Raw genomic sequence first — 23,296 nt, 5'->3', positions numbered from 1 at the left:
GGTGGACGTGTAGAAAATGGATATCCAAAGTCAGGAAAATTGTGAAATATGATTCTGGCGAAGAGTAGATTGACTGACTTATTTGGAGTAAACATGAGGAATAAACAAGCTCTCAGGATGGTGGAAACGAAGTGATCAAGTGAATGCCATTGAGAAAAGGCAACAAATATGAATTGGAGATAGTGAGGAGTGTGGATGCTGGAAAATCAGTGCCGATAAAATGTGGAGCTGGAAAAAGCACAGTGGATGAAGCAGCATCAGAATAGCAGGAGAGTTGACGTTTCAGGCAGGACCCTTCACCAGGACTGATGAAAGTTCCTGCCCGAAACATCAACTCTCCCGCTCTTCTGATGTTGCTTCACCTGCTTTGTTTTTTTTCCAGCTCCATGTTTTATCAACCAAGTTGAGTTGACCATATTGCGAGGAATGAAAACTTGCTGAAGCAGGTGATTGGAGGGTTAAACTGTCTGTGTGGAGCTCGCACCTTTTCCCTGTGTCTGCATGGGTTTCCTCCCACAGTCCAAAGTAGTGCAGGTTAGGTGGATTGGCCATGCTAAATTGCCTGCAGTGTGCAGAGATGTGCAGGCTTGGTGGATTAACTGTAGTAAATGCGGGATGCTCTTCAGAGGGTTGGTGCCAACTTGTGGGGCTGAATGGCCTCCTATACTATAGGGATTCTAGAACTATAAACAGTTGTGCTATTAGCAGTGACAGTGTAAAACTAAATTTTCATAGAAGTATTAGTGAATCAGTAGTGACTGTCAGTCTGCAATCTGGCTCTTCAGGTGAGAAGGAACTAGTCAATGCTGGAGAAACAACCCATCAGTCTGCTCCAGAGGAGGAGGAGGACTGGTAATGATATTATCAGAATTTCTGCTGCATTTCCAGCGTACCCTGTTCATGTCAGATTTATTTTTAAACACTTGATAGTTTTCCTGTTTTTGTGGAGTAATCACTGGGATGTTCAAGGGTAGCTGGGAGTGTTGTGAATGGAGCTTTGGTGACTCTGTGAGATGAAGATGTGAGCTGGTGATCACTATCTGACTACTGTCCAAGTAGGGCTGTGGATAAGTACATTTTTATTTGGAATTATTGCTATCACTTATATTAGTCACAGACTGTCTATTAGCCTAGCTATTTGGACTGACCTGATAGATGTGCAGCATCATCTTGTTAAGAAGAAATGAAATTAAACCAATAGCAAGAAGTGATAAATTGTCAGAAAGTGTGGAATCTGTCAGGGTAGAGTTGCAGCACCTCATGGGAAACAAAAATGTGTACAATCCTAGCAGTAGTCAGGATGTGGGGAAGATGATCTATCAAGATACTGTTAGAATAATCACGGGGTACTTCATTACATAGGTGGACTGGGAAAATCCGGCTAATAATGAACTCCAAGGAAAGGAATTTGTGGAATGTCTGCAAGATGGTTTTGTTTTGGAGCAGCTTGTGGCAGGACCCACCAGGAAACAGGCAATTCTGTATTTGGTAGTGGATAATGAGGCAGATTTGTGTTGGGAACTTAAAGGAGTCCAAAGAAGGCAATGATCCTAATAGAATTCACCCTGCAGTTTGAGAGCGTGCTGCTGAAATCAGACATGTAATGGTGTTACAATTGAGTAAAGAATAAGGGAGTTGATTTGAAGGGAGTCTAGCAGGGAAGACGATGGAGCAGCAATGACAGGTTTCTGGAGGTAATTCAGGAAGCACAATGGAAATCATTCCAAGGAAGAGGAAATGTACAAAGGGGAGAATGAGGTAACTATGGCTGACCAGGGAAGTCAGAGCCAGCATAAAAGCAAAAGAAAAAGCATACAATGTGAGGAAGATTAGCAGAAAGTCAGAGGATTGGGAAGCATTTTAAAACCAGAGGATAACCAGAAAACCAATAAGGGAGAGAAGAATTAAGATTAACTAGCTAGTAGTAGAAAAAAAATTGCAAGAGTTTTTTAAATATTTGAGACCAGAGTGGACATTGGGCCATTGGAAATGAGGCCAGAGAAGTAGTAATGGGGAACAAAAATGGCAGAGGAACTGAATAGGTAATTTGCATTAGTTTTCACAGGGGAAGATACAAGCAGGATACCTGATCAGCAATGAGAGAGTCAGGGGACATAAGTGAGTGTAGTGGCCATAATGAAGGAGAAGGTGCTGGGGAAGCTGGAAGATCTGAAAGTGGATAAATCACCTGGACCAGGTGGACTACACCTAAGATTTCAAAAGGAGATTGAGGCGGCGTGGGTGATGATCTTTCAGGAATCACTGAAGTCAAGCAGGATCCTAAAGGACTGGAAAATAGCCAAGGTAACATCCCTAGTTAAGAAAGGAGGGAGGCAGAAGACAGGAAACTATAGGCCTGTTAGCCTGACTTCGAACATTGGTAAGATTTTAAGAGTCCATTATTAAGGATAAGATTGCAGAGTATTTGGAAGTACATGATAAAATGGGTGGAGTCAGCATTGCTTCTGGATTTCCAGAAGGCAGTTGACAATGTGTTGTACAGGAGGCTGCTAAATAGGATAAGAACTGGCAAGGATAGAGGATTGGCTGGCTGACAGAACGCTGGCAGTGTGGATAAAGGGGCCTTTTTCAGGATGGCAACTGGTGACGAGTGGAGTTTTGCAGGGATCCATGCTGGGATCATAACTATTCAGGTTATACGTTAGTGATCTGGACGATGGGCGTCATTGCTCAATTTGCAGATAACACATAGGTGGTATGAGGAAGTGGGAAGGCTGCAGAAGGACTTTGACAGGCTAGGAGTGTGGCACGGAAGTGGCAGATGGAATATAATAGAGTCATAGAGCTGTACAGTATGGAAACAAACTCTTCGGTCCAACTCATCCATGCCCATCAGAGTCCCATTTGCCAGCATTTGGCCAATATTCCTCTTAAATCCTTCCTCTTCATATATCCATCCAGATACCTTTTTTAAATGTTGCAATTGTACCAGCCTTCACCACTTCCTCTGGCAGCTCAGTCCATACATGCACCATCCTTTGTGGGGAAAAATTGCCCCTTGGGTCCCTTTTTAATCTTTAACCTTAAACTTAGGCCCTCTAGTTTTGGACTCCCCTACTCTGGGGGGGGAAAAAGGCCTTGGCTATTCACCCTCTCTGTGCCCCCTATGATTTTATAAACCTCTTTAAGGTCATCCTTCAGCTTCTGACGCTCCAGGGAGAACAGCCCCAGCCTCGAAGTTGTGGGAAAAGTGTAAGGTTATGCACTTTGGTCGGAAGAATAAAGGCATGGACTATTTTCCAAAAGGGGAAAGGCTTCAGAAATCTGAAGCACCTAGGGACTTGAGAATCCTAGTTCAGGATTCTCTTAAAGATAACATGAACATTCAGTTGCCAGTTAGGAAGACAAATGTAATGCTAACATTCATTTCAAGAGCAGAGATGTACTGCTGAGACTGTGTAAGGCTTCATTGGACTGCATTTGGAATATTGAGAGCAGCTTTGGACCTGTATCTCAGGGAGGACATGTTGCCGTGGAAGGACCAGAGGAAGTTTGCAAAAATCGTCCTGGGGTGAAGGGCTTGTAATGTGAGGAGTGGTTAAGTACTCTGGGTCTGTACTTGGAGTTTAGAAGGACAAGGGGGATCTGATTGAAACTTACAGAATACTGAGAGGCCTTGACAGAGTGACATGGTGATGATATACCCACTAGTAGGCGAGACTGGGACCTGAGGGCAACAGGTGCTGAGTGAAGGGGCACCATGCAGAAATGAGGTGAGAATTTTCTTCAGCCAGAGGGTAGTTAATCTGTGGAATGTATTGGTGCAGAGGCTGTGGGGACAAAGTCATTTGAGAGTTTGTAAGACAGATGGGTTCTTGATTGGTAAGGGGATCAAGGATTGCAGGGAGAAGGCAGGAGAATGAGGTTGAGAATCTTATCAGCCATGATTGAATGGCAGAGCAAACTAGATGGGCCGAATGACCTAATTCTGCTCCTGTATCTCATGGTCTTATGATCTACATAGACCACAACGAGTTAGTCTTTTATCTGAAGCAGCATGAAAGGCAACATATTTGGCCTCGATACCCTGATCTAGGGAGACAGCAATTCTATCTAGATTGCCATTCTTGTTCATTATCCAGTAATTGGTGTTGGGCAGCAGGAGAGGACAGAGTTAACCTCTGTTGTTATGCCATCCTGACACCAGGCTATCATAGGTGAAAAGTACTCACTCAGATGATGTATACAGTATTGGGAGTCATATGGGCTATATTCAGTGTGATGAGAAGAAATTTTTAAAAAGGAATGATTGTGTATGTGGATAATGTTGCTCACGCACAAGGGCACATGAGCATAATTGTACACTGTGTCTGTATATCAGCATCAGTTGTTGTACCATTTTCTTCAGGTTTACACGCGATCTGTGATTGATCCGATTCCTCCACCTGCCAGCAGAGAAGCAGATGGTGATGGCACTTCAAAGGGTTTGGACAAAACAAAAAAGAAGGCAAAGATGACAGATGACGAGATTATGGAAAAACTGAGTAAGTGTTCAGTAGTTAACTGTACGAGAGACCCTCTGCGTCAAATACCTTGTCACTGTAGTTAAGTGTGGGTCTGAAGCAATGTTGAACTGTTAATGACACATTTTTGATGAGTCCCCTGTTGCTTTCGTGTATTTTGAGCACAGGTACTGATACCAGTATTGTATGAGTTAGATCAAGTGGGGAATCTCGGTGGAGATGGTGCAGTTTGTCATAGCTATCTGTGTCATCTGTCTGAAAGTCCTAAAGCTGTTTGATAACTACATTATACATCTTTTTTTTTCAGGAACTATTGTGAGTGTTGGAGATCCAAAGAAAAAATACACCAGATTTGAGAAAATTGGCCAGGGGTGAGTGCTGCTTCAACACTGAAGTGAATCATTATTCATTTGAAGGTCCTGCTTTACTGCTTGAATATGGATACAGCATTTTTGACACGCTGATCTCTCCTCTAAGGCTGACAACCATCGCGTTTTAGCACAAACCCTTTCCAGTTCAGAATTCATTTTATATCTTGCAATGAACAGGGGTGATGATTGATACAGAAGTCATGTGTTATTTTTATCACTGTGTTTCCTTACAGTGCTTCAGGGACAGTATTCACAGCCATTGATGTAGCAACTGGACAGGAGGTACGTCGCTGAGAGACACTAAACCTGGCGATCTGTCTGACTGAATACTTGAGGGCTGTCTATTTTCAAGCACACGATGGGCATGTTTATTACTGAGCACGAAGATGCTCTGTATTCATGAACTGAGCGTTGCAAGTGCAGGAAGGGTGTTTGGCTTGGACAGTGCCTGTCATCACTTTGACGAAGGGGCAGTAATTGTAACAATTCATTTGTTGCCCATTGGGAGCAAATTAGGCTAATGATTGTATGGAGGGGTTGTGACAAGTTTGACAAAGTTTCCAAGTCAAAGTGACCATAGAACTGCTTAATCTCATTGCGATATTCCAACTCTGAGAAATTTCTGTGAAGTCCAATCAGGAAATGTCATAAATGTTCTCTTACCCCTTAGGTAGCCAAACAACAAAGTCTCCTTCCATCCATTTCACAAAATGAAGCTGTGAGAAGATGAAAACACCCATCTATTACTTTTTGTTATCATGTATGGATGGTAGAAGAGAGGGATCGGTTGTCATCAGTTTGGAGTGCACACCTTGCCTGTATTTGTAACTGGTGCAGTGGGATGGTGAACCAGTATTTGCAAGTTGTGTGTTTTCTCTTGCAGGTGGCAATCAAACAGATCAATCTGCAGAAACAGCCAAAGAAAGAGCTAATTATCAATGAGATCCTGGTGATGAAGGAGCTGAAGAACAGCAACATTGTCAACTTCCTGGACAGGTAACTGGGCGTGCTCAGAATCAACTGTGCTCCTCTACTGTTTAGGACAATGTATCCATGTCATTAAAGCCTGGTAAATAATGAGCTCCTCATTGGAGACTACTCTACTGCAATGGCCTCCCCTGAAACCAAGCCATTAACCTCTTCTCTGCTTGCTGGTTTGAACTAGCTTTCTATCATAGAGTCAGAGTTTTAGAGCACAGAAACAGGCCCTTCAGTCCAAATCGTCCCTGCTGACCAGACATCCCAATCTGACCAAGTACCATTTGCCAGCATTTGGCCCTCTAAATCCTTCCTAATCATATATCATTTTAAATACTATAATTATACTCAACTCAACCACTTCGTCTGGGAGCTCGTTCCATACATGCACCAACCTCTATTTGAAGAAGTTACCCCTCAGTCCTTTCTAAATCTGTCCCCCCTCACCATAAACCTATGCACTTTGAGTTTTGGACTCTTCCCTCCCCCCACCTTGTTTTTGGGGAGAGGGTGTGTGTGTGTGTGTGTGTGTGTGTGTGTGGAGAGAGAGACCTTAGCTATTCACCTTCATGATTTTGTACACCTCCAAAAGGTGTTTCTATATGCTAAACCTGTTATCCACAGCACTTCTATCTCACGAGGAATATCTGCAACTTTCACTTTTCTGTCATATCCATTTCATTCAAATTAGTTTAAATATTCATTAGAAATCCTCAGAGTTGTCCATGGTCAATTATAAATTTAAACTTTCTTCATGTCCAAAAGAGTGATAACCAGAGAGTTTTGAAGAATGACAGATGTTCTCATTGAAATCTACAAAATATTTGAAGTGACAGACAATATAGATGCATGTTAAGATGTTGCCCCTAGTTGATGAGACTGGAATCAAGGTCACAATTTCAAGGACGGTGGATGGGAGCAAGATGAGGAGAAATGCCTTTTCAGAGGGTGTGGAAGCACGGCATTTATGTTTAAAGTAACAGTTAGAAAATACATGATTGTCAATGGTGTGATGCCTTCCAATATGATAAATCTATATTGTCACCTCACTACCCACCTGTGTAGTGCACACAAAGGTAGAGAGGATCAATACTTAGTGTTGACCTATCTAGTAATAAATTTTCCCTACTTGTATTTGTAAACAAGTAAAGTACAAAGCTTTTATTTTCTCCTAGTTACCTGGTGGGTGATGAGTTGTGTGTCGTGATGGAATATCTGGCTGGCGGTTCACTGACTGATGTTGTTACAGAAACTTGTATGGATGAAGCACAGATTGCTGCAGTATGTAGGGAGGTAAGTGCACAACTAAAAGCCCCTTCCAATTTGCCCATATATTCCATCTTCTGGCCAGGGTGGGTTGCCAGCTCCTACTAATTCATCATTTGTGCTGTCACCAGTAGGTACGGTGACTGATGGTATAAGTTATTTAATATTTGTTTGTATACACTTTCGCTGTGGTGGGGAAAGAAATTGCAAATGTTGGCAGATTAGACAGCTTCCTGAAGCAGGTTTATGGGAACAATTATATCAGAACTTCAATCCTGCATTGGGGAGTTCAGCTTCTCTCCTTGGTTGCTCATTTTGAAATAGAGTTTGATTCGCACCTGTTTTTACGGCATGTTCACTTCTCGATACTAATTTTTCTCTTTCTTGGTAATTTTTGACATTGACATTTGCAAAAATCCACGGGGTACTATATTTGCAGGACATCTGTCTATCTGTATGATCCCTGTTTGTGAGGCCTTGTTAACTGACTGTCATCAGTAGAGTCTGAGCTTTCTTGTCACCCAAATTTGCACCAGTGGAAGTTTGTTTTTTTGCCTTGTACTCTGCTTTGGACTGAATGGAAAAGCAAAACACATTTGCTAGATTGAAAAAACCTGAGGAAATTCCTTCTCGTGTTGCCTGAATTTTGGATATGGTTTCCACTCTGATTTTGAAAATGTGCTTGTGAGAGAGTCTCAAAATAAGGCAAGAACTGCATGTGTTTATAGAACATTTGGAAAATATCAAAGAGCTGTTCATTTTCACTTGCGAGGTGTGGCCATTCATGGCTGTCCAGCATCCACTGCCTGTCCTGAGTTGTCCTTGAGAAGGTGGTGGTGAACTGCTGCAGTCCATGTGTTGTGGTTTGACCCACAATGCTGTGAGGGAGGGAATTTCAGGACTTTGACCCAGCGACAGTGAAGTTATGGTTTCCAAGTCAGGAAACAAGTGGCTTGGAGGGGAATTTGCAGGTGCTGCTGGTGATTTCATGTATTTGCTGCCCTTGTCCTTCTAGCTGAACGTAATCATGGGTGTGGAAGATGCTGTCTAAGTAACTTGAGTGTTAAGGAGCTCTGTAGATTGTACATCTTACTACTGCTTAGCCTTGGTGGAGGGAGTGGATGCTTATCGACGTGGTTTCAATCGGGGAGGCTACTTAGTCCCCTCATGTCAAGCTTTTTGTATCATTGGAGCTGTGGCAAGTGGGGAGTTTTCCATCACGCACCTGACTTATGCCTTGTAGGTGGTGGACAGGCTCTGGGGGGGTCTGGGAGTGTTACTCAGTGCAGTATTCCTAGCCTCTGACTTGCTTTTGTAGTCATTGTATTTGTATGGCAAGTTCAGTTGAGTTTCTGGTCACTGGTAACCCCCACCCAAAGTGACGTAGAGTCATAGAGGTGTACAACATGGAAACAGACCCTCCCAGATCTAAAAGTTGAAGTTCTAAATTGGAGAAAGGCCAATTTTGATGGTATTAGGCACGTCCACGCCAACCAGGTATCCCAACCCAATCTAGTCCCACCTGCCAGCACCCAGCCTATATCCCTCTAAACCCTTCCTATTCATATACCCATCCAAATGCCTTTTAAACGTTGCAATTGTACCAGCCTCCACCACTTCCTCTGTGTGAAAATGTTGCCCCTTAGGTCTCTTTTATATCTTTCCCCTCTCACCATAAACCTATGCCCTCTAGTTCTAGATTCCCCGACCGCAGGGGAAAGACTTTGTCTATTTATCCCATCCATGCCCCTCATAATTTTGTAAACCTCTATAAGGTCACCCCTCAGCCTCCGCTCCAGGGAAAACAGCCCCAGCCTGTTCTACCTCTCCCTACAGCTCAAATCCTCCAACCCTGGCAACATCCTTGTAAATCTTTTCTGAACCCTTTCAAGTTTCACAACATCTTTCTGATAGGAAGGAGACCAGAATTGCACGCAATATTTCAACAGTGGCCTAACCAATGTCCTGTACAGCCGCAACATGACCTCCCAACTCCTGTACTCAATACTCTGACCAATAAAGGAAAGCATACCAAATGCTGCCTTCGCTATCCTGTCTACCTGTGACTCCACTTTCAAGAAGCTATAACCTGCAGTCCAAGGTCTCTTTGTTCAGCAACACTCCCTATGACCTTACCATTCAGTGTATAAGTCCTGCTAAGATTTGCTTTCCCAAAATGCAGCATGTCGCATTTATCTGAATTAAACGCCATCTGCCACTTCTCAGCCCATTGGCCCATCTGGTCCAGATCCTGTTGTAATCTAAGGTAACCTTCTTCGCTGTCCACTACACCTCCAATTTCGGTGTTATCTGCAAACTTACTAACTGTACCTGTTATGCTAGTATCTAAATCATTTATGTAAATGACAAAAAGTAGAGGACCCAGCACTGATCCTTGTGGCACTCCACTGGTCACAGGCCTCCAATCTGAAAAACAACCCTCCACCACCACCCTCTGTCTTCTACCTTTGAGCCAGATCTGTATCCAAATGGCTAGTTCTCCCTGTATTCCGTGAGAACTAACCTTGGTAACCAGTCTCCTATGGGGAACCTTGTTGAACGCCTTACTGAAGTCCATATAGATCACATCTACTACTGCTCTGTCCTCATCAATCTTCTTTGTTACTTCTTCAAAAAAACTCAATCAAGTTTGTGTGACATAATTTTCCACGCACAAAGCCATGTTGACTATCCCTAACCAGTCCTTGCCTTTCCAAATACATGTATATCTTGTCCCTCAGGATTCCCTCCAACAACTTACCCACCAGCGAGTTCAGGCTCACCGGTCTATAATTCCCTGGCTTGTCTTTACCGCCCTCCTTTAAAATGTGGCACCCACGTGAGGCAACCTCCAGTCTTTCCGGCACCTCACCTGTGACTACCAATGGTACAAATATCTCTGCAAAAGGCCCAGCAATCACTTCTCTAGCTTCCCACAGAGTTCTCGGGTGCACCTGATCAGGTCCTGGGGATTTATCAATCTTTAACCATTTCAAGACATCCAGCACTTCCTCCTCTGTAATCTGGGCATTTTGCAAAGTGTCACCATCTATTTCCCTACAGTCTATGTCTTCCATATCCTTTTCCACAGTAAATACTGATGCAAAATACTCATTTAGTAACTCCACCATTTTCTGCGGTTCCACACAAAGGCCGCCTTGCTGATCTTTGAGGGGCCCTATTCTCTCCCTAGTTACCATTTTGTCCTTAATGTATTTGTAAAAACCCTTTGGATTCTCCTTAATTCTCTTTGCCAAAGCTATCTCATGTCCCCATTTTGCCCTCCTGATTTCCCTCTTAAGTATACTCCTACTTTCTTTATACTCTTCTAAGGATTCACTCGATCTATCCTGTCTATACCTTACATATGCTTCCTTTTTTTTCTTAACCAAACCCTCAATTTCTTTAGTCATCCAGCATTCCCTATACCTACCAGCCTTCCCTTTCACCCTGACAGGAATATACTTTCTCTGGATTCTTGTTATCTCATTTCTGAAGGCTTCCCATTTTCCAGCCGTCCCTTTACTTGCAAACATCTGTCCCCAATCAGCTTTTGAAAGTTCTTGCCTAATACCGTCAAAATTGGCCTTTCTCCAATTTAGAACTTCAACTTTTAGATCTGGTCTATCCTTTTCCATCTCTGTTTAAAACTAATAAGATTATGGTCGCTGGCCCCAAAGTGCTCCCCCACTGACACCTCAGTCACCTTCCCTGCCTTATCTCCCAAGAGTAGGTCAAGTTTTGCACCTTCTCTAGTAGGTAAATCCACATACTGAATCAGAAATTTTTTTCGTACACTCTTACAAATTCCTCTCCATCTAAACCCTCAACGCTATGGCAGTCTCAGTCTGGAGGACTCATTGATAATGCCATTAACATCGTGTTGGAATCTAACAAAGCACAATTTTAAATGTAGAAAGTGGGAGAGTCCCGGAATGTTGAGGGCTTTCTGCCACTGATGGTGGAAAAGAGAGATGAAGCAGTAATGAAGTGAAGAGTACAGACAGAGTCAACAGAGTTTGTGGAACTGTGGTAGTGCCATGCAAATAGTGGAGAGTTTTAAATGTAATAATATGCCCTGAAAATCAGGGCAATTGCTGAGGACCATGGGGCTGCGCTCTCATTAGAGAGAAACAACTGGTGGTGGTTTACCTGAGGGTCACCATGCCTGAGGTGAGTGGAGAGTTTGAGAAGGAGAGCCCTTCATGGTAACATCAGCCAGTGTAGGAATTGAACCTGTGCTTTTGAAGTCACTGTGCATTGCAAACCAGCCATCCAGCTAACTGACCCCTGGGCTTGTGCTGTAAGCAGTTACAACCCTGCAGTCTTTTGAAGCAAATGACTTCTAAAACATTCCCTGATGCTCCAGGTCATGGTGACTGATGCCTGACCTCAACTGACATGGCATTAAAACTGCTATACTTGTCTTCAGTTCCCTGCATGTATTATGGTAATTATCAGTCAGGTCTCTGCTCCTCTTCCTAACTGCTAGCAGCTAACCCTTACTGGAAAGCACATGGGGACAATTTCAGGCTTGGTCATGATGTCTCCCACTGAGCTTTGAAGCTGGTCAAAATACCTACCCAAGCTCTTGTCGAGTGACTTCCCAGGTCAGGAATTGGAAAGCAACTGATGCCTTTCAAACTGTACTCTTGTCAGGAGTCTGTCGTCAAGTGGATGCGGGGGGGGGGGGGGGTAACAAAAGATTGCATGTTTGTGTGATGTAACAGTCTCACTCTGGAGTATAGCACTGGTTTTGCACAGACATCATTACTGCTGCTAATGTTGTCAGTATTCCCCATAGCTTGCTCTTTCAAATGCATAACGTAATAGGACTGTGTCTGCATGTTAGAAAATCTTGCTGCCAGTCCTTTCTTTTCAGAACTTTGAACAAATTAACTCCTTACTTGGTGTAATGCTTCTCGATCTTTATTATTCCTCTTGGCAGTGCTTACAAGCATTGGAGTTCCTGCACGCAAACCAGGTCATCCATCGAGACATCAAGAGCGACAATGTGCTACTGGGCATGGATGGATCTGTGAAACTCAGTGAGTAAAAGTTTTACCCTCACCCTTGTGCTGAAAGTTGCATACTCCTGTGATTAAACTGAGGCAGAATTCATAAACTGCACTGTTAGTAGCTGACACAAAATATCGTGACTTGAGGAAAAAAAATTAAAGTGGCATTTAGCTGATTCTCCAGTGTAAGGAGATGTATGATACATGAAGCAGTGATGCCAACTTTGGCAGTTCTGAATGAAGATCAAGATTTCAGCAAATGCAAGGGAAAGAATAAAGGCACATACATGTTAACAGATTAAGCAAATGGGTAAATCCATGGATTTCAACGTAGACAAATATGAGGATATCAACTGTAAATCTAAAATAAATCCTCCTTTTGTAAATGATGAAAATTTGTGAAGGTCAGTAGAGCCTTGGGATGCAGTGGAGGGTTTGATGTCTCAGCGCATGAACATTTAAAATGTCCCATGCAGCAAGTTAGCCAGTAGTTCATTGACGTTTTGGCTTTTACTTCTCAAGGACTAAAATAACAGTAGAGAAGCTGTGCTTCCACTGTACAAAGCTCTTGTTGGGCCACATATAGAGTCACTGAACACTCTAGGTAACATGCCTTGGAGGTTGTGAAGTTTAGATTTTCCAGAATGGTACCTGAACTCAGAATTAACTATGAGGAGTGATTGTTAAGGGCTGTGGACCAAAGATAGACTTGTGGAGTTGGGTTACAGATCTGCCTTGATCTTATTGGCTGACTGAAGAAGCTAAAAGACTACCATCTGATCCAATGTTCTTAGATGGAATGTGGGCTGGCAAAGCTGGCACTTGTTACTCCCTCGTTGTCTTTGAGCAGATTGGCTCTTCTAATATATTTTAGAGGGTAGTTGAGTCAACTACATTGTTATTGGCCTGGAGGTTTACGCTTCACAGGATCTCTACACTGTGGAAGTAGGCCATTTGGCCATTGTCGACACTGACCAGAAGTTTTGAAGACAATCCCACCTGGACGCATCCCTTGACCCTGTCCCTGTAACGCTGCATATCCCATGGCTAATCCACCTAACCTACACAACCCTGGACACTACAGGCAATTTAGCATTACAAATCCACATGTTTGGGCCATAGGAGGAAACCAGAGCACCCGGGGGAAACCCAATGCAGACACTGGGAGAATGTGCAAACTCTCCACAGACAGTGGAATTCAACCCAGGTCCCTGGCGCTGTGAGGCCACAATGGTAACCACTGAGCCACTGTGCTGCCTCAGATTGTCGACTAGATTGCTTAAGAATGTAAATTAGGTGGGTTTTAATGTAAATCAGCAACGGTACATGGTTGTCATTAGACTATCTTTTAATCTGACATCTTATTGAATTCAAATTTCAATCCATGTTGATACCCATTTTGAACCCTAATCTCCCAAAACATTCGGGTCTCTGGATTGAATCTAGTGACATGTTATGAGCTTTATGTGTAGCCCTACCCAGTCCCTATATTCACTCTTTGTGCTTAAATCCCATCTACAGAGGAAACAATAGGGTGTACTATCCACCTCATGTGAAAACGATCAACTCCAAGTTGAGCTTCCAATAATTTTCTAAAATCTGTCACATTTGTGCTAGCTTCATTGTTGAAGCTTTGTAAACACTCTGTTGATGCCATATTTGTTTTGTGTCCGTATAGCTGACTTTGGGTTCTGTGCCCAGATCACACCGGAGCAGAGCAAGCGCAGCACCATGGTGGGCACACCTTACTGGATGGCACCCGAGGTGGTCACCAGGAAAGCGTATGGCCCCAAGGTTGACATCTGGTCACTGGGGATCATGGCCATTGAGATGGTGGAGGGTGAGCCCCCTTACCTAAACGAGAATCCACTGAGGGTGAGTCCTCAATCTCTCAAATTTCATTGCACATGTAGAGTCTGAAATGAATGGTTCAAGGTATGAAGTGATTGATGAGCCTGTATTTCATGGTCTAACGCTATTATTAAAAGTAGTCAGGTCTCTTCAATGTGCTAGCTTTGTTCATATTCCAAAACAAAGGTGTCATCACTTTATGGTTCTGACATGGACAAGAGCTGAATTCCAGCAGTGAAGTGAAAGTGACACCCATATTAATGCTTCATCCAATTGAGTGTGGCGTCAAGGAGTCCCAGCAAAGCCGGAATCAACTAGTATTGGAAGGGGGTGGGGGGAGGAGGGAAATGGTCCATTGCTTGGATTCATCATAGAATCCCACAGTGTGGAAACAGGCCATTTGGCCCAATAAGCCCAGACCAACCCTCAAAACAGCATCCCACCCAGATCCATCCTCCTACCCTATTCCTGTAACCCTGCATTTCCCATGGCTAATGCATCTCTGGACCCTATGGGCAATTTAGCATGGTCAGTCTACCTATCGTGTACATATTTGGACTGCGGGGAGAAACCGGAGCATCCAGCAGAAACCCCCACAAACACTGGGAGAATGTGCAGACTCCACACAGGCAGTCACCTGAGCATGGAATCGAACCCGAGTCCCTGGCGCTGTAAGACAGCACTGTAACCACTGAGCTACTGTGCCACCCCATGACTAGTGATGATTGTTGGAGGTCTAAACAAGATTAATGTGCAGTTTGGATTAATCAGAGGAATATAAATATAGTGAAAAGACTGTACAGAGAGGTAGTGGAGACAGCTGGTGTCAGAAAAACTAATGGAGAATTAGAAACCATTTAGGAGGATTGTGGGGGTTGTTTGTCTGTAGGCCTAGCTAAAGGATTGCAGATCATTTTCCAACTGAGCATTCTTACAATCTACTCTACGTTCCTTGAAGTGTGAACCAAGATCTCTCAAATTTGGTTGGCATTTTCTTCAAATTGGGCTTCTGGGGGGCCAAGACTGCTCTTTATAGAACCTGGGCAGTCATTTCCAATCAAATCTGCTTCATTGCTAATGTCTAGTGCCATGGAGGGGTGTGATCAGTGTTTCAAGTTGCCAGTATTGCTTGGAATCCTCCATCCATACGATTTGTTCTCAACTTGGTTGAAGGTTGAGGTCTATGAGAAGCAGTCATGAAAGAGGAGCTGAGGTCTGGAGCAGATCAGCCATGATCTCTCTGAATAGCAGGGCAGACTTGAGTGGTCAAATGGCCTGCTCCTGCTCTGATTTCTTATGAGATGGAAATTAAGATTAAGCAAAAACAAATGTGCTTATGGCATGTGTTGGGTCGCAAATGCAAATGGAAACCAAGCTGAACACAGAAGTTAGAGGGAAAGTGCCAAGGCTTTTTAGAGAAGCAAAGAGGAGTTATGAGAAAAGCCTTGTGAACATAAAGAGGAATCCCAAATTCATCTTTAAGTACGTAAATGGTAAAGTGGTAAAATTTTAGGGACCAAAAAGGAGATTTGTGCACTTTGGCAGGGGGGGTTTGGTTGAGGTATTAAATGAAAAGATTTGCAAGTAGATGTACCCAAGCCAAGATGACAAAGCAAAAGAAAAGCCATCACCTAAAGGGTTCAAAATTGGAAAGGTAGCAGTATTGGATGGACTCTCCGTCCTTGCGGTTGACAAAGTACTGAGACCAGAGGAGATGCATCCAAGGGTATTGAAGGAAATGAGAGTGGAAATTACAGGGTTACCAGCCTAATCTTTGTTTCCCTAGAATACTGTAGAATGTCCTGCAATTGTTCCAGAAAAGCAGTAAGCATAAACACCGAAACTAGGGCCAGGAGTAGGCTATTCAGCTCTTCCACCTACTCTTCCATTTAAATGGTCATTCACCTCAACACCATCATCCCACTTTCTCCTCATACTCCTTGATGCCTTTAATATCGTAAAATTTATCAATCTTTTTATTGAATATACTTATCAACCTCCTCTGCAGCCTTCTGTGGCAGTGACTTCCACAGTTTGACAGCCTCTGAGTGAAGAAGGATCTCCTCTGGGTTTTAAATAGCCTGCACTGTATCCTGAGACTTTGATCCATGGTTCTAACCTCCCCAGTCAGGGAAAACCCACCTCCCACATCTAGTCTGTCCAGCCCAGTTAAAAATTTGTACATTCCAATCCGATTTCATCTCCTTCTTCTCTACTCCTATCAGTACAGGCTCCGTTGCACCAATCTCTCCTAAATAGGATTGCCCTGCCATCCCTGATATCAGCCCAGTCGGGCTGCACTCCATCTGCTATGTTTGCCCCCACGCTCAATTTGTTTCAGTTGCAGTGAAGCCTCCTTGCATTCTTACCACAACAGGGTATGCCCAACAAATTCTAGACCAATCAGTTTCAGTTCAGTGATGGGGAAGTTTCTAGAGACAGTTATTTGGGATGGAGTTGGTGGTCGCATAGGAAAAGCTAAGTTGATAAGAAAAGGCCATTGTGAATTTTTGAAGGAGAAATTGTGATGAATTAATTTGCTGCCGTTTTTTTAATGAGGTAAAAGACTCGATGCTGACATTGTTGATATGGTGTATGTGAACTTCCAGAAGATGTTTTTACACAAGACCACTCCCCTCAATTGTGCTGAAAATTATAAGTTATGGGCAGTAGCAATGTGTAGACAAAACTGGCTGGGCTGTAGGGAGCTGAGAATGATGGTTAATGGATTTATTTTGGGCCGGAGGAAGGTTTGTAGTCGAGCTCCCCAGGAATCAATATTTCTTTTCCTGATGTGTCCTGAAAATAGAGATCTTAGTTTGCAGGGGAGAATTTCCAAGTTTATAGATGTGAAACTTGAACGTTTTGTGAACTGGGAGGAGAACAGTGAATAACTCCAAACGGAAATTGACAAGTTGGTGGCATAGGCAGATAGTTGGCAATTCAATTCGGGAAAAGTGTGGAATTCTGCGTTTTGGCAGGAAGAACGTTAACAGATAATATAACATAAATAGCACAATTCCAGAGGGTGTACAGGAACAGAAGGACCTAGGTGTAAATGTACTTTGGATCATAGCATATTGGAGTCCTGGTAAATATGAGGAATAGGCATGGCATTTTTATTGTTAGCTTGGATCTCTCACAACTCTTTTTGCTGCTTCATTTATCTGCCATCATTGCAGGCCTTGTACCTGATTGCCACTAATGGTACTCCAGAGCTGCAGAACCCAGAGAAGCTCTCCTCGATCTTCCGTGATTTTCTCAACCGCTGCTTGGAGATGGATGTGGAAAAACGAGGATCTGGGAAAGAGTTGCTGCAGGTACGGATTATCTCTCAACTTCTAATTCCAGAATGTTGTGGTTTCTCTGTTCAAGGGTTGCATGAGAATTTCTAACACTCACAACAGGTAATGGCATAGTGGTAATGTAGCTGGTCTAGTAATTCAGAACCCCAGGCTAATATTCTGGGGCTGTGGCTTCATTGCGGTGAAATTAGAATTCAGTGAACCCTGAAAATAAAAAGCCAGCCTAATCCTCACAGCTGAATATGTTGAATGTTGTAAAACTCCACCCAGATAACTAATGTCCTTTAGGGCAGGAGGTCTGCTGCCCTGACCTGATCTGGCCTGTATGTGATTCCAGACCTGCAGCAACATGTTTGACTCTTAACTGTTCTCTGCAATGGTCCAGTGAGCCACTCAAGCCCTACCGCTACAAAGTCTGAACTGAATGGATCTCCACAGCACCCTAGACACCAGAAATGGTGACTGCATGCGCAGCCATGTCAACCTGGTAACCACCTCCTTACCAACCTGTGGGACTGTGTACCAAAATTGGGAGTGCTTTCCCACAGACTAATCAAGCAACAGCCTGATGCAGTGATTCTCCTGGAATCTGACCTTACAGGCAATGCCCCAGTGGTATAGAGTAAAGGAAGAGTTGCCCTGAGAGTCCTCAGCATTGATGCTGGACCCCAGGAAATCTTTTGGTATCAGATCAAACATGGGTAAGAAAATCTGCAAATTGCCACGTGCTTACCTCTCCTCCCAGCTGATGAATTAGTACACCACTTGGATGAGGCACAGTGGGTGGTATGGGTACAAGCTGTGCTCTGGGTGGGGTCTTCGATGCCCATTGTTAAGATGGCTCAGCAGCAGCACCATGGACCAAACTGGCTGAGGCCTAAAGAAGACAGCTGCTAAACTCTGTCTGCAGCAATTGGTAAAAAGCTAACAAGAGGAGGGGAAAAGAACTATGACCTTGTCCTCAACAATCTACCTGTTACAGATGTAACCATCCATGCCAGTATCACTGGGAGTACCCAATGTCTTTTTGTAGATGAAGTCTTCACATTGAGAATACCCTCCATCATATTGTGGCACTACCACCATGTTACAATGGGACAGCCTTCAAATAGATCTAACAACTCAAAACTGGGCACCATGAGAGATCACCATGCCACTAGGCAAACTTTGCCAGTAGAGCTACAACATGACATCAACCTGGCAATGTGGTAAATTGCCCAGGTATGTCTTTCGGCGAAAAGTGAAACAACTCTGCTAGTTACCAAATAAAAACCAGAAAAACTGCAGATGCTGCAAATCAGAACCAAAACCAGAAGTTGCTGGAAAGGTCCTGAGGAAGGCTCACTGGACCTGAAATGTTAACTTTGATTTCTCTTGCCAGACCTGCTGAGATTTTCCAGCAATTTGTGTTTTCATTTCTGCCAATTACCACCCAACCAGTCTCAGCAAGGTGAACTCAGGAAATAAGAGCAATCCATTCGGCACCTCAAGGGGGCTCTGCCATTCAAATAGAACTTGGCTAACTACCTTGATGTCTTTTTCCCCACATTGTCCATGGATATAGTCATAGAGATATGCAGCAGGGAAACAGACCCTTCAGTCCATCCCGTCCATGCCGACCAGACATCCTAACCTAATCTAGTCCCATTTGCCAACACCTGGCCCATATCCCTCCAAACCCTTCCTATTCATATACCCATCCAGATGCTGTTTAAATGTTGCAATTGTACCAGCCTACACCACATCCTCTGACAGCTCATTCCATACACCACTCCCTGTGTGAAAAGGTTGCCCCTTGGGTCCCTTTTATATTGTCTCCCACTCACCCTAAACTATATCCTCTAGATTAGATTAGATTACTTAGTGTGGAAACAGGCCCTTCGGCCCAATAAATCCACACCGACCGGCCGAAGTGCACCCACCCAGACGCATTCTCCTACATTTACCCCTGCACCTAACACTACGGGCAATTTAGCGTGGCCAATTCACCTAACCTGCACATTTTTTGGACTGTGGGAGGAAACCGGAGCACCCGGAGGAAACCCACGCAGACATGGGGAGAATGTGCAAACTCCACACAGAGTCGCCTGAGGCAGGAATTGAACCCGGGTCTCTGGCGCTGTGAGGCAGCAGTGCTAACCATTGTGCCACCGTGCCGCCCACTCTAGTTCTGGATCGGCCAACAACCCAATGACAGTGGGAGACAAAGGTGCAAAAAGCCAGAATCTGGGCTTATGGGTATTGGACATTCTGAAGATGAAGTGCTAAACTAGTAAAAAGATTAGCCAGAAAACACACTCTGAAGCTTAGTGGATCAAAAACCCCTATACTTGCTCTGAAGTTACTTCAAAGTCTGTTTTTTAAAAAAAGCTCCAGAAATCAGTTAGTAGTGGCAACTGAATAAAGGACTTAAACCTCATGGCGACCCTGTCTCCATATTAAACTATCTATCTGTGAGGTGGTTGTTGAGGGTAAAGGGTTGATTCTTTTCGATATTTATAATGAGACCATTTCAAAGTAATTCTGGTCAAAGTTTTTTTGCTTCTCGTGCCTGCATTTGGTAACTGACCACTTCCGTGGCAAACAAAAACAAAACAAATATTTTAGTCTTATCAAACCAGGCCCCTGTCTGGGTTCCAACATTACCGTTAGCTGGGATCATCACACTTGTTCCTTCTCAATGTGAAGACCAGCTGCTGTGTTTTGCAAATAACCTACCAACTGGAAGTTCTTATCTGTCTTTTCTGGAACACTGGGTGCAGTTTTGGTCTCCTTACTTGAGAAAGGATGTACTGGCACCAGCGGGGGTGCAGAGGAGGTTCACTGTGATTCCAGCGTTGAGCGGGTTGGTTTATGTGGAGAGACTGTGTTAACTGGGATTATTTTCATTGAAATTTAAAAGAATGAGAGGGGAGTCTTTTGAAACGTATAAAATTATGAAGGGAATACATAAGGTAGACATAGAGAGGATGTTTCCACAGGGAAGTGAAACTAGCACAAGAGGGCATAGCCTCAGAATTCGGGGGAAGCAGATTTAGGATTCAGTTGAGAAGGAACATTTTCACCCAGAGGGTTGTAAATCTGTGGAATTCCCTGTCCGGTAAAGTGGGTTGAGGCTTCCTCAGAAGATGTTTTTAAACCTAAGAATTTTTTGAACAGCAAAGGAATTGTGGGGTGAGAGGTTGGGTGAGTGAAGCTGAGGCCCTGAAAAGATCAGCCATGATCTTATTGATTGGCTGAGCAGGCTCGAAGGTCAGGTGGCCTGCTCCTGCCCCTGCCCCTAGTCCTTATATGGTGTGGTACCTGGTGCTATTTTGAGTTGACTACAATCTGTGTCTGTGAGCTCATACATTAATCTCTCTCTCTCTCTCTCGCAGCATCCGTTCCTGAAGCTGGCCAAGCCCTTATCTAGTTTGACACCGCTGATTCTGGCAGCCAAAGATGCAATGAAGAGTAATCGCTAGGATCTCCTTTTCTTTAGCCCTCGGCTCTTTTCTTCCCTCCCTCCCTCCCTCCTTCCCCTGCCTCCCCACAAATTGGAATCATGTATCCCAGTCTGCATTGATATGGCAGAGCAACTGCGGAATCCCATGTCGGGGAATTCCTTGTCCCTGTCGCCGGCCCACCATGCAAGCAGGTTCGATGCTGCTTTCATATATTTTTCAAGAAACCGTGATACATTCTCTCCCTCTCCCTTTCCCCCCCTCTCTCTCTCTCTCTCCCTCTCTCTCTCTCTCTCTCTCTCTCTCTCTCTCTTTCTTTCTTTCTCTCTCTCTTTCTTTCTCCCTCTTTCTCTCTCTCTTTCTCTCTCTTTCCCCCCACCCCCGCCTCTTCCCCCTCTCTCTCTCCCTCTCTCTCTATACACTTCAGTACTTGAATAGCAGATCAGAAGACAAACTAGCTGCCTCTAATGTGGAATCTGGACTCTCCCTAGGATGCGATTTGCTCTGCCCGTTGCTTGTCTCTTCTTATGGACATTATGTACTGTACTGGGTGAGCGGGGCTGTGGGATGTTTTGCTTGATGCCTTTTTTTTTGTATATTATGTAACTGTGGCAGATTGCATTGTTAGAATTCAGGAGAGAAGTTGATATAGTTGTCCTTTTTTAAGAAAAAAGAACTTTTTATTGTTTGTACTAACAGTCTGGAGTTCTGACTGGCTACTTGCAGTGGCAGGCTCTGTGATAATGAGACTGCAGCCTCCTCCACATTTGTGATCAGTGTGATTTTTTTGTTGTTGTTGTTAGCCTTTGAGCGAATCGCCTCTGACTGGTGTGCACCTTCAAAGCAGCAGTCAGAGCTGACTGATGATTCTGGTTTTGTTTCTTTGTAATCCCCCAAGAGTGTTGCTGGATTCAGGCCTGCATTAAGACACACGCGACCCAATTCATGGGAACGTTGTGATTTGTTTTGCATTGGGACCTTGTTTGTGTTGTAGTCACAACAGTGCATTTCCAGTCTTATTTGAAATGCATTGTTAACTGCTTCACTGACTCCCAAGTTCCAGTAAGACTTCTGCGAATAAAATGAGTGGAATGTTTTGGTGTGTGAACTGGCTTGTACACACTAAGCAGAATTTCCCAGCAGTATAAGGAAAGAACGGTATTTTCATTGGGCCTGCAGGTGCTAATCAGAATGGCACAATCCTATGGCCTTCAGTACCTGAGAAACCTATTTATTTTCAAAGTTTATTAGCATGAATGTTAGAAAGTGCCGTCAACTTCGAATCAATGCTTCATGTCTTTTGTAGAATGCATCCTCTGTGGATGAATCAACAACATCACCATACCTAATCTGTGCAGCATCTGATTTCTATACCCCGCATCAGCTATACCCCTAGCATGGTCTACAGTTGCACTTCTGTGCATATAGCTGAACCACTCTGCATTACATTCAACCTACACGTGTAGTTGTGCATTACAAACCTATCACTGTACTGCACCTTGTTGCCTTAAACTGCACTGCATTAGGCACACTGCAGTCACCACATTATATAGTGCTTGGGCGTAATGGCACAAGAGTGAAATGTAGTACTGGGGTAAGTGTGCGTGGTAGTAGATAGTGGGCCACAGCATTATGGTGTCCACAGAGTTATGGTGTGAGACTTTTGAACTTGGCCACAATGAGGTATTATTTTGGTTGGGGGAGAGCCTGTGAAGTTACTCTCTCACGTGAGCTTGTGTAGCTGCTGCCTTTTCTGTGTGCATTGCCACAACCACAACTGTTCAATACATTGTGACAACTGCCAAATTGAAAGAACCCAACTCACTAATGGTTCTCAAAACAGCATGACTGATAGTGAATTCTGTGGCTTGTTACTACAGTATTAAAAGAAGAAAGTCTAACAAAAGGCTAAACATTTCTGAAAGTGCCTAACAGTAGAGTCTGATACAATTGGAGATTTGAGGTTTTGGACTCTTTTTTTTCTAATTAATACTAAAAATAAAATTTGTAGAAAAACATGCAATTTTTGGAGTTCATTCATTTTCATTGGTAAGAATGCAATGTCATAGAAGCAAGTTCACATCTGGTAGATTGATGGAACTTTGATTGCGAAAGTCAGTGCACGTTATATCTTTTGACTTTGGAGCAACTTCTGACAGACTGGTGTACACAGGTTTGAACATGAGATTGGTGCACAGAAAAAGAAGGAAACCAAGCCTAACAAGAATTGCATTCACATGAATATGCCTCTTAGACACTTCCTAGATGTGCTATCAAACTGAACTTGACATCAAGGCACAAAATATAGTGATCAAAGGCTTGGTCAAAGAGTGATTTAAGTAGCATTCCAGATCTTGGAGTCCAGCTGGTTGATAACACACCTGCCAAAACCAGGATGAAGAAAATCAGAAATATGCAGAAGGCCAGAACTGAAGAAATGGAGATCTTGGAGAAGCTTTAGGATTGAAGGAGGTTGCAGAGACGGGGACAGGTGAGGCCCTAAGCCTGTGAACTTCAAAACTAATACATTGCTGTATTAAGACACTGTAGAACAGCAAACAGAGGGGTGATGTGTAAGCA

The 23,296-nt window shown here is 43.6% G+C and overlaps 1 protein-coding gene across 2 annotated transcripts in view; it reads left to right on the top strand.

Annotated features, from left to right (window-relative positions):
- LOC140479134 (serine/threonine-protein kinase PAK 2-like) overlaps positions 1–22,734 on the top strand; it is a 79,748-nt gene extending 57,014 nt beyond the window's left edge. For both annotated transcript variants that reach the window (XM_072573084.1, XM_072573085.1), the window contains exons 7-15: positions 4,370–4,505; positions 4,792–4,855; positions 5,089–5,137; positions 5,739–5,851; positions 7,009–7,126; positions 12,048–12,147; positions 13,796–13,992; positions 17,151–17,288; positions 20,651–22,734. In XM_072573084.1, the coding sequence (XP_072429185.1) occupies positions 4,370–4,505; positions 4,792–4,855; positions 5,089–5,137; positions 5,739–5,851; positions 7,009–7,126; positions 12,048–12,147; positions 13,796–13,992; positions 17,151–17,288; positions 20,651–20,737 (1,002 nt within the window). In that variant the 3' untranslated portion in view covers positions 20,738–22,734. The remainder of the gene's footprint in view (positions 1–4,369; positions 4,506–4,791; positions 4,856–5,088; positions 5,138–5,738; positions 5,852–7,008; positions 7,127–12,047; positions 12,148–13,795; positions 13,993–17,150; positions 17,289–20,650) is intronic.
- Positions 22,735–23,296: the final 562 nt, after the last annotated feature.

This window comes from Chiloscyllium punctatum, chromosome 6 (assembly GCF_047496795.1).
Source record: "Chiloscyllium punctatum isolate Juve2018m chromosome 6, sChiPun1.3, whole genome shotgun sequence".
NCBI lineage: Eukaryota > Metazoa > Chordata > Chondrichthyes > Orectolobiformes > Hemiscylliidae > Chiloscyllium > Chiloscyllium punctatum.
The sequence above is the reverse complement of the archived record's forward strand: the minus strand, read 5'-3'. Positions and strand labels throughout refer to the sequence as shown.